We start from the raw sequence: 12,956 nt of genomic DNA on the forward strand, positions 1-12,956 counted from the left end.
CAGTAAGCTGGTAAGCGGAGCGCTGTGTTTGAGGGATCGAGAGAAGGAGAAAAGATCCGCTTGGATCTCATCAGCACAACCAATTATCACCAGCTGCTTTGAGAGCCGCAGATTGGGCAGAGACATTTGAAATGCAGGACGCACACGCAGAGGATGTTTTCACCCACAGGTATGCAGCAGCGATCTTTCTGATCAGAACGAATGGGAGAGTGATGATAATAATGATGATGAAAATGTGAGTTTCCGGCCAGGTTGAATGTTGTGATAAAGCAGCAACAGTCCACGTTGAGTTCAAGCACCAGAGAGGGTGACAAGAGGAAGTGAGCGCAGGCCAGAAGCCAACTGAGTAACGCAATATGGCTTTCCTTCAGAGGCAGTATGGCTTCTGACCAAGCCGTTTCTCAAAAACAAGGCCGAGGTTCCATTTCTGGTACGAGCGTGCGCGCACTCACACATGCACACACGCACCGGCTAAAAATGCGGACTCACACTGCGAGCGGGATCTGTGTTGCATTATGTGTTGTAGCCAAAGCAATGAAACAAAACCACGGCCGCAGAAATGTGCAGTTTGCCCAAAGGACCCTGAATTCAACAACAGTCACGCGGACTGTGAAATTTCAGAAGGGATTTTGTCTTTTCTGACAAGTGAACACATTCCATCACCCCAAGCAGTGCGACCTGAGCTTTGTCAAAGGCAGTAAAACGGATGGTTACGAAAATGATCTTGCCCCGCTAGAGACGAATAGCAGAAAACACGCAGATATAGCTCTAGTAAAAGACAGATTTATTCTGGGTTCAGTTTCTAGTTTTATGAATGGTGGCAACCTTCCTCCTATTTCTCTCAACGCAAACACAGACACGCATTCTTTCTAATTACGCGTTAACTGACTGTCTTATCTGCGTATTATCATCAGACATGTTTTAATATAAACTCATTTACTCTTCAAAGGCCTGTCAGAATTTATTATCTGTGGAAAAAAGGAATTCCATCAAAACTGAATTGTTTCTTGAACAGGCCTGATGGCAAGCAACAACTAGTTCCAAAATTCCAGCTAAAACGGGCCGCTGCCAAACACCGACATTAATAGCTTCAAGATCTTCCATGCTTCAACATACTCAACAGTATCTGCGCTAGTTGTCACATCTATTGCTTCCATTTGAGCCTAAATTACTGCAATTACAAATGATCTCACTCCTGGGATTGTACAGTCTTTGGTTACAGAAGTGCTCAACGTAGCAGTTTTAGAAAAGTCCTTTGATTGTAATTACTTTATTTAAGCATCATATAATTATCATTATGATGCTTAATAGAAATACTTTGATATCCCGCTGGAGCCAGACTTCTGAATTATCAGTGCCCAAAGCCAAAATGGATCAGCTGTGTCTTCCTTTGACACAGGCCTGGTGACAGTTTTAGCTCAAAGAGGATGGTTCAAGGGCTCCTGTCACCAACCAAGACATTTAAATCTATTTTCAGTTCACAAGGTAAAAACCAACAACTGGACGACAAAAAGAGACAGCACAGGGGCGGGACCACAGCGGTACCAGCCCACGCTGAAATCTGATTGGCCCATGAAGTACCCCGGTTCCCTTCAGAGCACTTCATTGGCTGAATTTTGAGAGAATAAATGATATATGAATAAATCAGATCGTTCGGCACCTGTATTTTTGTGTTTGTTGATTTGCTGTTAGGCAGATTTTGTGATTACTTACATGCAGGAAATGACACGTCTAATACTCAAATTTTCCTGAGGGACGACCAACCAGACCCCCTTCATAGTGCCGGGCCCTGCTGTGTAAAGAATGGTCCCCTTATTAGAAAAATTTGGCCTCTGAGTTCATGTGTCCACAATCACACAGAGCTGGAGCACTTTCTCTCACATCATATCATTCAAGCTTTTACCAATAAATCAAACAACTGCCTATTTTTTATTATCAGTGTATTTGCAATATACAATCACACTCTCGGGCGCTCAACAGCTGTGACTATGGACCTACACACACTCACAAAAACACACACACACACACACTCCCAGTATTCATGAGTCAACAGCAGCATTGGCAGCAAACGGACATTTCAACACACAAGCAAACCAACAGAGTCTCCTGCGATCCTCCAACACGCTGCAGAAAGTTCGTCTGCCTTCTCACTGCGTGTGTGTATTTGTGTGAATCTTTCCTGGCTGCCTTTTCTTGCGTTGGACTGCAGCACTTGATATACCGTACCGTCAGCCTTGCTTACAGTATGTGCTGGCTCAGTGGCCATGTTTCTGTCTGTTTGAGAGATATAACAGGTCTCAAAATCTAAAACAGAAGGGTGAGCCGCTCATCTGGACCATGAGCGGCTTATTTTTGCGGCGGTTTACAAAAACGAGTCATAAACACTGATAAGAGTGCAGGCGAGAGAGATTCCTGAAGTGAGACAGAGGCCGCTCGGCCTCGTTTGAACTAGCGGCTGACGACCTGCAGAAACACTGTGCGTGTGTGTGCATATGTGCATGCCCGCAGGTGTGTGCAGAGAGAGGTGAGTGCTGACTGAAGAAGGAGTGAAGGTGAGGAATAGGGAGACAGTGCAAAGTGCAAAGCTACTCAGTCAGTTTATTCCCAGCTTTGTTTGCTGTGGCCGGGACTAACAATGCATTCTGCCGGCACCTTTGAAGATGAAGGATGCCGGTTTATAAAAGCGCACGGTGAGCGGCTCAAACATTAACCAGACCTTCAGTCACGTCCGAAAGGCACCAAGCGAACATGACAGCAAGGAGGCATCTGAGGAAAGGCCTGTCGAACATCGCCACCTGACTCTGTGTATGATAAAGGAAAAGCATCACGTCTGACTGGTGGGGTGATACATACTGCAGTGCAGATGGTTCTGCCCTCAGCTCAGCTGTCATTCACAGACGTGTGCAGGATGGCTGTAAACACCTCAGCAAAGCATGCAACCATTATCTCACTGTCATATATGATTAGCCTGTGAATGTATTTCTTGGAAACATTTCTTCAGTGATGCATTAAAAACCCTTTTTCTTCGACTTGAACTGTTTACTTCAAGTTCAGCAACACGTGACGGAGACGGCGTGAGCATGAATCTGCCCTCAATCAAAAGAGGCTGAATAGCAACAATCTCAACAGCTTGGATCTTTCCTACATTGGGGCGTCTCCATGATGACACAAAAGGGTTCATGTCTGATGATAGCATTGCTTTTTGGTCTATTTAGGGCACAATTCTCATTTCTGCATTTTTGGTGCTGGATTTGTATGACAGCTGGTGCACAAAGGTTAGCAGGAAACTAACTTTTTTTTAATTTTGCTGTAGAAACTGCACAAAATCCCAAAATTAATTGTTGCAAGATCAAACTCAAGCTCATCAAGGTTTGGGCAGTAGTTTGTGAAAATAAGGAAAACAGCGCCAAAGATCAGTGAGGGCACAGCTGTTTTTAAGTGATTGTGTTTGCAAGAACATTTTGCTTTAGCTAAAATTCACAACCGGTCGAGGCACTGAATGTACCCACATACAGCAACTTAAAAGCTTTTTCCTTTGCGCCTATACAAAGTTGTGGCTTTATAACTCAATTATAATAATGACTATCAAATCAACCATGTCAACTTTTCTGCACTACATGTTTGCTCCTGTCAGTCAGATGCCTCTGAGCAGCACCTGGGAACATTTCAGCGCACTCTGTGATTTCTGCCGCGTAGATTATGAGATAATGAGGCAATGCAAGCGGCAGGCCTGTTCAAATCACCCGGCTGATACTGGGCTTCGGGAGTGGGAGTAACAGCAGCGAGGCTGAGGGGAAGGTTCCAGCGAATCCCTTACTAGTCACTGATATGTTACAGTATCAACGCACTGACAGAACTCTAAGTGGAAGAAAGGAAGAAAAAGTTTCTTCCTGTCCCGGCAGCCTTTACATTCCCACCAGCCCAATAAGGGGCGCCTGCAAAAAAAGACAATTGTCAAAATACTGTGCCAGCCCACAGGCCATGGAAATGTCACTCCACTGCCTCTTTATTTCCCTCGTTCCTCTGCCTCACACATTTTCCTCCTCATGCTCCCCCTCTCGGGCTTATGTCCGTCTCTTTCATTTTCACTATTGTCATCCCGCTCCATCTCCAGCCCCTCCCTCCATCCCTGCTCCTCTCTGTGGTGCAGTGTCGGTCCCCTCTTTCTGCATGCCTTCAAGCTGTCTTTCTAATCTTCCTGAATTATTCAAGACATTTTCTCTTCTTTTTCTTCTTTTTTCCCTTCCCCGACATGTCAAGTAAACTGCACAAACCTGAAAACAGGCTAAGTGAGGGGATAAAAGTGACATTTACAGTTAATTTACATTGAGGGAACATTTCTCTGGAGGGGCCGTTTCTCTTCACCGAGTCTGAAACAATGTCACCTTCCTTACTACGTGACTCGAGTGGGATCTCTGTGGAGGAGCTCACGGTTTAGTCGATGCGGCTGGCAGGTGGATGCATGGTGCACTCATAATTTTCTTGCAGTGAAAATATTTCCTTCTACCTTTGCTGCAAACCTGGATTAACACCTCTAAACTGAGATGGAAACAGGTCTCTGTCATGTCTGTGCTGCTGGCTGTGGAACTCATTGCGTTAGAAGCTTGTCCTTCGCTGTGGAGAGCCAATAACCCAAATGGATCGAGGTGCACGCTCAAGAGCGCATGAGTGTCCTTTAAGGTCCTGATGGAAGTAATCAGCAAAGTGCACTTCAAGAGAAACACAGAGACAGACGTCTGTGCTCAAACGTCTTTTTCTTCTTTCTTTCCGGAGTTCTTTCTTTTTCTTTGCTTCTTTTTTGGTGGGAAGTGAAGATCGGGGACTATCGGACGACTCGATACCTTACGTCAGTTCTGACCCCACACAGTGCCAGACCTTTACACTTCTGTGATAACTTCAGCCTTACGAGGGCCCAGTGACACTCCCAGCTCTGTCATTAATGGGAGTGCAACAACAAACTCTGGGATATCGGCGTGATCACCGAACACACCCATCCATCTAACACACCTTCTTCCTTTGTTCACTGTCCTGACAGAAGGATGATTTCTTCTTCTCCTCCAGATTCTGACTTTGCTTTAGCTCATACACACACACACACACACACACACACACACACACACACACATACATATTTCCATAACCTTATGTCGAAAACTAACTGTCTTGCTGACAACATGATGGATGCAGTAAGTGTCAGGCTTTATGGCTCCAGTGTGAAATGTACTACACATGATAGTCTGGTAAAAATGACTGAAAATGGAGGATATAGATTAAAGGAAACAATTAGATGCTTGAGTTTAGGAGCTGTTGTGCATAAACTGTTTTTTTTTCTCGTCCACATATGTATCACTGCAGATGATGTAGATGTCCAAAAGCTGTAAATTCAAAATCTCCCTCCACTTTGAAATTTTGTCATAAATGTAGCAGTGAAATAGCTGCGGATTGTCTGACTGCTGGAATTTTCCCCACAGCAGGCTTTATTAGTGAGTGCTTCTTGGCCGAATGGGAATCTAAAGTTTATTCTGTTGTTTTTCTTTACAAGATTCTTAAACAATGACATGAATGTGAAGAGTGGACAGGCTGACCATACAAACCTGCCCCCCCCCCCCCCCCCCCCCCCCTTCCTTTGTGTTCTCTCTGTAAAGCACTTTAAAAATTAAAAAAGTTTTTTTTACGTGCCACATTATGTAAAAATGTTTTTAATTTTTCTGCAGGGCAAAGCAAGAAAACCACTCAGCATCGGTTACCTGACAATAAAATAAAACCAGAACACCTTATTTCTTGGTTTCATTGCTTCCTTCAACACACTATAGGTGTCTCAGGAATCACACAGTATGTCCAGAATGTATATTCCCACCAAACTGCGTCTGCTGGTTCAGCAACACCTTCATATCTGCCAGGGAGACCATGTCAGAGCTTTAGAAGCGGATGACTCCAGCACAAAAAAAAAACCCTTTTAAACAGCTGCTATGTGTCAAAGTGGCTGACGTGCCGTGACTGTCAAACAACATGGAGCCTCTCTCTCCCTGCAAACCTGCAGCCAAATGACAAATATGCAGCTTTGGATTCCTGTCGGCTGCATCTTCTGTGATTGTGCGGAGTCACACGGAGGCTTTGAGACTCTCTCTTCAACATCATTGTGCCTCTCTGTCCCTTGTCTCCTCCTCAACCTCCTCAGCACAAGCCAACATCAAATTACTCCAAGTCCCTGTTTCCCTGCAGTCTTCATGATTCAGTCTCTTTTCTGTCCAACAATTCAAATAAAAGTGAAAACAAAAACAATGCTACAAATCACATACGGCCGCACATTTTGGGAAACTGGACAGCTTCAGATGTGTGTGATATTTGGTGACGCACACTCTACTTGGAACAAACATGATTCAATTATTTCATAAATCTGTTCAAAGAATCTTCCCACCACCTCTCACAACTCCAGGCTTCGTTTCTTATTGTAGCTGCACAGTACAGAGTTTAAATTGACAGAAACCTGGCCAGAGATCCTGGATTCTGCACAATCTGGGTTCATATGTCAAGGTCATAATAAAACACAAACACTGAAACTACTGTAAGTTTGATGACTTTGATCTCTCAGCGGCTGATGAAACATGTTGGCTCAGCAGCACAGATACCATCAAAGACATTTTTTTTTTTTTGTTACACCTGCTTTCATTTTAGGATAGAAAATGTGGTGTTATGTGGTGATACATTTAAATGCACGACTGCCCATTTTCTCAGCTTGTTTTTCAGTTGTGCCTTGATCATAACTGTGAGTGAATAATAATAATTTTTGAAAATATTCAAATTAAACTAATCTTCTCTGTTGCTATTTTTGAATTCAATTTAAAACACAGAATTAATGCAATAAAACCAGAGCAAATAGCATTACTCAAATATAGAATTATGACAAAGGTTTGGTCAGAATATTTTCGAATATAATAATAAATATATAATTTACACGTTAATAATAATAATACAGATATTTTTATTCTCAACCACAACACCTGACATTTTGATTCTTCCTGACAGGCTGATTTTGACGTTGAAAATAATTATGTGATGGTAATAAAATATGTGTGCAATTACCACTGCGGTGGGTTTGTTGCAGGATACTTCAAATAAATGAAAAGGCTTCGTTTTATTGCAGCGGTGAAGTCGAGCTCTGAGAAATGTTCCTGTGGATGATTGGGCTCAGCGGCCCCGTTTGAGGTGGTTTAAAAGCCTCCATTATGGCCCTCAGCAAGCTAAATGGACTGTCAAATTGCGTTTTCATGTTGCATGTGACTTCAACCCAATTTTTGCTCGTGGACCTGCGCCAGAGTATCAGAAAAAAAATGTGGCTTTGCTGTGGCTTTGTTTAAAGGGAATGATCAAGTTTGGAATTAATGAACTGAAGCTGTAAAATTAGTGGCAGATTAGTCATAAAATATAATAAAATTATCATCATCATTATTATTATCAGCATTATTATTAGGCTATGCAAAATAGCATCAAACGCATAATTTTGCGTGACCAAATTCCACTGTTTTTACATCACATCTGTCTATCGAACAACGCCTGATCTCTTTCTTTCCCAATGAAACATTTTCATTGCAGCCGACAGTTTCTCTTAAAATCACACCATTCAGTCCAACCACCACAAATGAAACAGATCCTACATGTGGAGCAGCTCCGCTCAGCATCACAGACAGACGCCGCCGGATGGAGGGCAGTGGATGGACTTACCGACACACTCGTTGGCCTCCCTGGCTGTGGCTCTCTGCCACGGTCTGTCGTAGTGGAAAGGTTTGCACCTGTCGCATTCCGGCCCGGCGGTGTTGTGCTTGCACTCGCACACCAGACTCCCATCCCGGTCCTTTACGCACCGAGACGCGTGTCCGTTGCATTTGCATCTCCCTCCGACCTGCAGGTCTGACACGGAGTAGAAATACGAGTCCCGGGCCAGCTCCGAGTCGTCCTCGTTCTCGTCGCCGAAAGTGTGCAACCGACTGAAGACGACTTTAATGTCGGTGGCTGTAACCCAGTCCTGCAGCACCGGGGAGTTGTCAAAGTCGTGCGCAGACGGTCTGCCGTCCAGCGTGCTGAAGGCGATGAGCCCGCCGGTCAGAGGGTACATGTCGGTGTGGGAATCCGTGCAGACGGCCTCCTGCTCGTTCTGCTTCGTGATAACAGCTCTGTTCGGCTTGTTGTACATCTTCCTGCACTGGGTCGAGTAAAACTGAAAGGGTACCCAAGTTTTACCGTAGTCCATAGACTTGTAAATAACCATGGATTCAGGTCGAGGCGAGCAGAACTGCAGGCTCACGTAGGTGACCTCAAACTTCTTGCCGAGGGACAGAGTTAGAGTGACATTTTGAGGGTACTGGATGAAGTTCTCGGACTGCCAGCAGGTGAGGTTGTGTGGGTTGTTGAGGTCCGTCAGGTACGCCGGAGGGTGGTACTTCTTGGGGTCGGAGGCATCGCAGGTGTGACAGTTCCTGGTCCTCTCGTCTCCTTTCTCCGCCGATGTCACCACGCAGTAGCGGCTGGGCGTCTTGCCGCAGGTGCTGGACACCTTCACTTCCTTCCCGAAGGCGGAGTTGACGAAGTCCGGGATGCAGCGCCGCGGGTTGCCGTGCTCGTCGTAGCAGGGGTCCGGGGGAGAGGTCTGCGCCGCGAACAGGCTCATCCCATAGCCGCCGAGGGCGCTCCGGCACGACAGGGACGCGGCGAGCAGCGCAGCCAGCACAATATCCACAGCCCTTCTCATGGTAGGTCCCTCGGTCCCCAAGTGTCTCTGCCGCTGAAGGAGAAAGGGGAAAGAGAGAGAGAGAGAGAGAGAATGAGAGTGAGAGAGAGAGAGAGAGCGAGAGCGAGTGAGAGAGAGTGTGTGTGTGTGTGTGTGTGAGAGAGAGAGAGTTAAGTTAGGTGATGGCACTGTCAGGCTGTCTGCAAACGTCTTCCAAACAAACACTGGGGCTAGTGTTAGTACCTGACAGTGGTTCAGAAGTAACACTCACTCACACCGCATGCACGCCAGGTTTGGTGAAATTTCTTTAAGGCTTTCTTTACCTGAGAATAATTTACAAATGTGTCAAAATACCAGCGGCGATATTAGGCTACTTTTCTATGTCTGGCTTCAATCAGAGCTCCTCCTGTGTTGTTGTTTGTTCCTTCAAATCTCCTGCGTAAAAGTAGAGGAGCGGCTGGATTTTAAGAGTCTAGTGTCCTTATAGCAAGTCCCACTCCTCCTGCCGGTCTCTCTCTCTCTCTCTCTCTCTCTCTCTCTCTCTCTCTCTCTCTCTCTCCCTCCCTCCTCTCTCGGATCGGATCTTGTTGGCACCGCGTTAGGTCAGCTCATCTTGAGGGGCAACGCCATGCAAGCGGAACAACGACATCCACTGGCGGCGCATCGGTAGATTGACGCGAGGGGAGACGCAAACTGCCGCAGGAGAGAGAGAAAACGACTGGAACAGACGGAGCACGGATTCAGTGGCCGCCACACCTTCATCCGACCCACAGCTGATACCATCATGTAGTTTAATCACCGGGATGTGCAGCAACGCGAGCAAAAGCTATTATTAGGCCTATTACAGTAAAACGATAATTATTATTGCAGCTTTCACAGTTGACATAATAAAACCTGTGGTGGTAACCATGGAATACTAGTTATTATTTACTGGTTAACATTAACTGCTTATTATTTTCTCTATTATTTCTTTCCTGGAGCTTCTACTGTGTTCTTGTTTTTCTTTATCCTGACGGTAAATGCTGTCACGTCTCATCAAGGAATTTGTGTAAAACTACAGACTAAGCTACTGTAAACCAGATCAGGGAAGATTATCATAAAGGCGTTATTAGAAGATAAAATAAAATAAAAAAGTGACCTTTGTGAATCAGAAGTTCCTTTGAAAGCCATACACACACACCAGATGTTAAGATCATATAGGAACAGTTATAGTGAGATGTCAAAATAATTAAATATTGTCTATCGAATATATGAAGGGGTTCCTTCAAAATAAAATATCCGAGACACTAAATTGTTCAATGTGCCTGATGTTGAAGGTTGCGTATTTTAAGTACGACTTAATTAACATTTTAACATATTAAAAGTCCCCACACTCGTGCCTCTCATTTGTTCTGCAGGACATCAGATGTGGCCTCCGATTGCAGCCCGTCAGGACATGAAATGACTCCAAAAGTTTCTACTTACAGGCAAACAACATTTGCAGAGCAGATATAAGCGCATTGCTTTGCAGGACGAATCCTGTGCAGTCCAAAACTGACGCAGCCCCTCACTGGACCTGTTGACTGTCGGCAATAGAAATAACAGCGCCACCTTGTGCCCATAGAAAGACATGCTTCACCGGCCCATGCAGCGAACGGCGTCTTCTGCATTTCCCAGACGGTGGAGTCATAACACCGTTTTTATAATAAGAGTGAAGCTGATTGGCTGCTGCGGGGCTCATTGGTACATAGTCTACCGTTACAATATGCTGCTTCAGACTACTGAGTTAAACTCTAAGATGCTTCTGCTTTGAAGAACATAAACCTTTCACAGCCACAGCACTGCATCCATAATGAGAGTACAGCAGTAATGCTTACCTACTGCATGACTCCTGATGATTTAATGCATGAATTAATGCAGGAAGTCATCATGAAGTCACAAATGATCAAGTCTCCTGATGTTAATTTACAGTTACTGAACTGATATGTGGTGAAGTTAGCTGGATTTCAGATAGACAAAAGTTCATTTATGTTACTGTATTTATGTGTTTATATTTATTACGTAAATGCTCACTAATGACCAGTTTAATTGAAAAATAGCTTCTTGTTTCTACGAGAAAAGGACCAGAGAGGCAGAGCATGTCCAGGGTATGAAATAAACTTTTACATCAGTGGAATACAGCGAATTTGGTTCCATATCAATGTATGGACGAATATTCTATTAGTGTGAATTACTCAAATAAAGTCATAGTGAATTGATCATTTGTTAATGATGAGGACCAAGAATTCATGATACATCCTACATTAATTCACGAGTCATGCATTCATTACTTCAAGGTATTATTATTATTGTGAAACTGAAGGAAGAATGTACAGTAACGATCATATAAGAGTTAGCTCCCAATGTGGCCCTAAACACAGAGTAGAGCCTCCATCATTATGTAAATAATGAGTGACAAAAAGGGTTTTATGGCACTCTAAAATTTGTGGGTGAACAGCCATGAGGGAACAGTCAAATTGGGTTTTACTCTTCTAAACAACACAGGGTGATCATCAGGTTCAAACAAAAGCTGTTTAGATCAATAAAATTTATCATTCATGTTATGTTAGTATTTCTAATTACAGCTCTCCTTCCTCCCATATTCATATATAATGATGACTTATTCCTCCTGCAGCTGTTCCTCTGCCTTTACTTCTCTGTTTCACTGTTATTAGCTGTTTGCATCTTATCTGCTCACGCATGGAAAGAAGAATGAAGACCGTGTTAACTGTATTAATCTAGTTCTGTTCAGAAGCGCTGCAGAGACAGGCTGTCTACGTCATCCGCTAGAAAGAAGAAGAGAGCCGGTGAGATGTTTGACAGCCATTGGCCTCCTGTGTGAATAAACTGTACATACAGGGTTGAATTAGGGAAGCCAGAGAAAGCAGATGCAAAACAACAAAATGGTCACCTGCAGCAAAATCACCGCACAACAGGCATTCAATTGAAATTTGTGAAACCAAGTGACTTCCCTCATCTGAAAATAATCTGAAATTCACAAAACACTCCTAGAAGGACATTCAGCGACACAAAAACGAATAAAAAAAAAAAACGAACAGCAGAGGATGTATCTCAGCTGGCGTTTGAAGCCTTGTGTTTGTCGGCGGTGAGGTGTCAAACAAAAGTGTGACAGCAGACATCAACACACCGTTTACTTTCTCCTGCTCCTTTTCGTTCTGGGTTCTGAATAATCGCTTCAGATTTGTGTCTTTGTTCATGATCCTGTACAAAGATGTCTTTCTTAACCTAAATTTAAATACCCAATAACCTGATCGACATGAATTCTTTAGTGAATCAATATCCTTTTCATCATTAAACTTCATGTCTTCATAGTGCTGCTCGTGCTGTTCCTAAAAAATAAAAATCTAATGCTCTATAATTAAATCTAAGACTAAAAACGTCTCTCTAACGAGTAATATTACATCAATTAATATCAAATAATTTGCCTCGAATCTCCATACTGTCGAGTGTTTACTGTTACTGTTTTGTATGGCTCGCCACCACATTTCCCTCTCTTCAAGAGAAGGGGAATTCACACACACACATTAACACATGAAATGTAAATGACAGGCAAAGCAGCAGGAGCGAGAAGTAAGGCCAGTGTTTCCCTGACTGAGAGGTTTGCAGAGCACGTCTATGGACCTCAAGAACTTATTGGAAAGAAGCACAAAGGACCAATCTATTATTAAATATGTATGAATAAATAAATTACTCTTATCAAAGTTAAAGCTTTTTGCAATAGTTTATCATTTCCTTTTACAAAGTGCATGTAACTAGTGTTATTCTGTATAATCTGTTTTTTTTAACTGGATACAAAATATACCAGTGATTAATCTTGGTTTATTTCCAGTGTGTCACTGATTTTGAAATATTAATGCCTCAAAAAAGCTGAAAAACAAGAGCTCTTTTTGTGTTTATTGAGTTCAGACAATTAAGCGCTGTGTTACCAATGCTTGTCGAGCTGAAGAAAATAATGAACAAAGCCACTCAAACAAAGACACTTTACACACAAGTGTGAAAATAGCATGAAGACAAACACGTCAAACAGATGACTTCCCTTTAGAGGCCAACATCCCTTCAAAATCCACATGCAACCTCTCAAACATGCATGTGGAAACACACACACACACACAGGCACGCACACACAATTGTGCTGCTTCCAGCCTACACACATCAGCAGCCTTCCACATTGTGCTCACATGCACCTCTCTCA

At 43.5% G+C, this 12,956-nt stretch overlaps 1 protein-coding gene across 1 annotated transcript in view; it reads right to left on the minus strand.

Moving 5' to 3' along the window:
- Nucleotides 1-8,773, minus strand: part of ntn1a (netrin 1a) — a 58,824-nt gene extending 50,051 nt beyond the window's left edge. Inside the window, exon 1 of the mRNA XM_076729354.1 lies at nucleotides 7,723-8,773. Within this exon, the coding sequence (XP_076585469.1) occupies nucleotides 7,723-8,746 (1,024 nt within the window). The 5' untranslated portion in view covers nucleotides 8,747-8,773. The remainder of the gene's footprint in view (nucleotides 1-7,722) is intronic.
- Nucleotides 8,774-12,956: the final 4,183 nt, after the last annotated feature.

The sequence above is a fragment of the Chaetodon auriga genome, chromosome 4 (assembly GCF_051107435.1).
Source record: "Chaetodon auriga isolate fChaAug3 chromosome 4, fChaAug3.hap1, whole genome shotgun sequence".
Lineage (NCBI taxonomy): Eukaryota > Metazoa > Chordata > Actinopteri > Chaetodontiformes > Chaetodontidae > Chaetodon > Chaetodon auriga.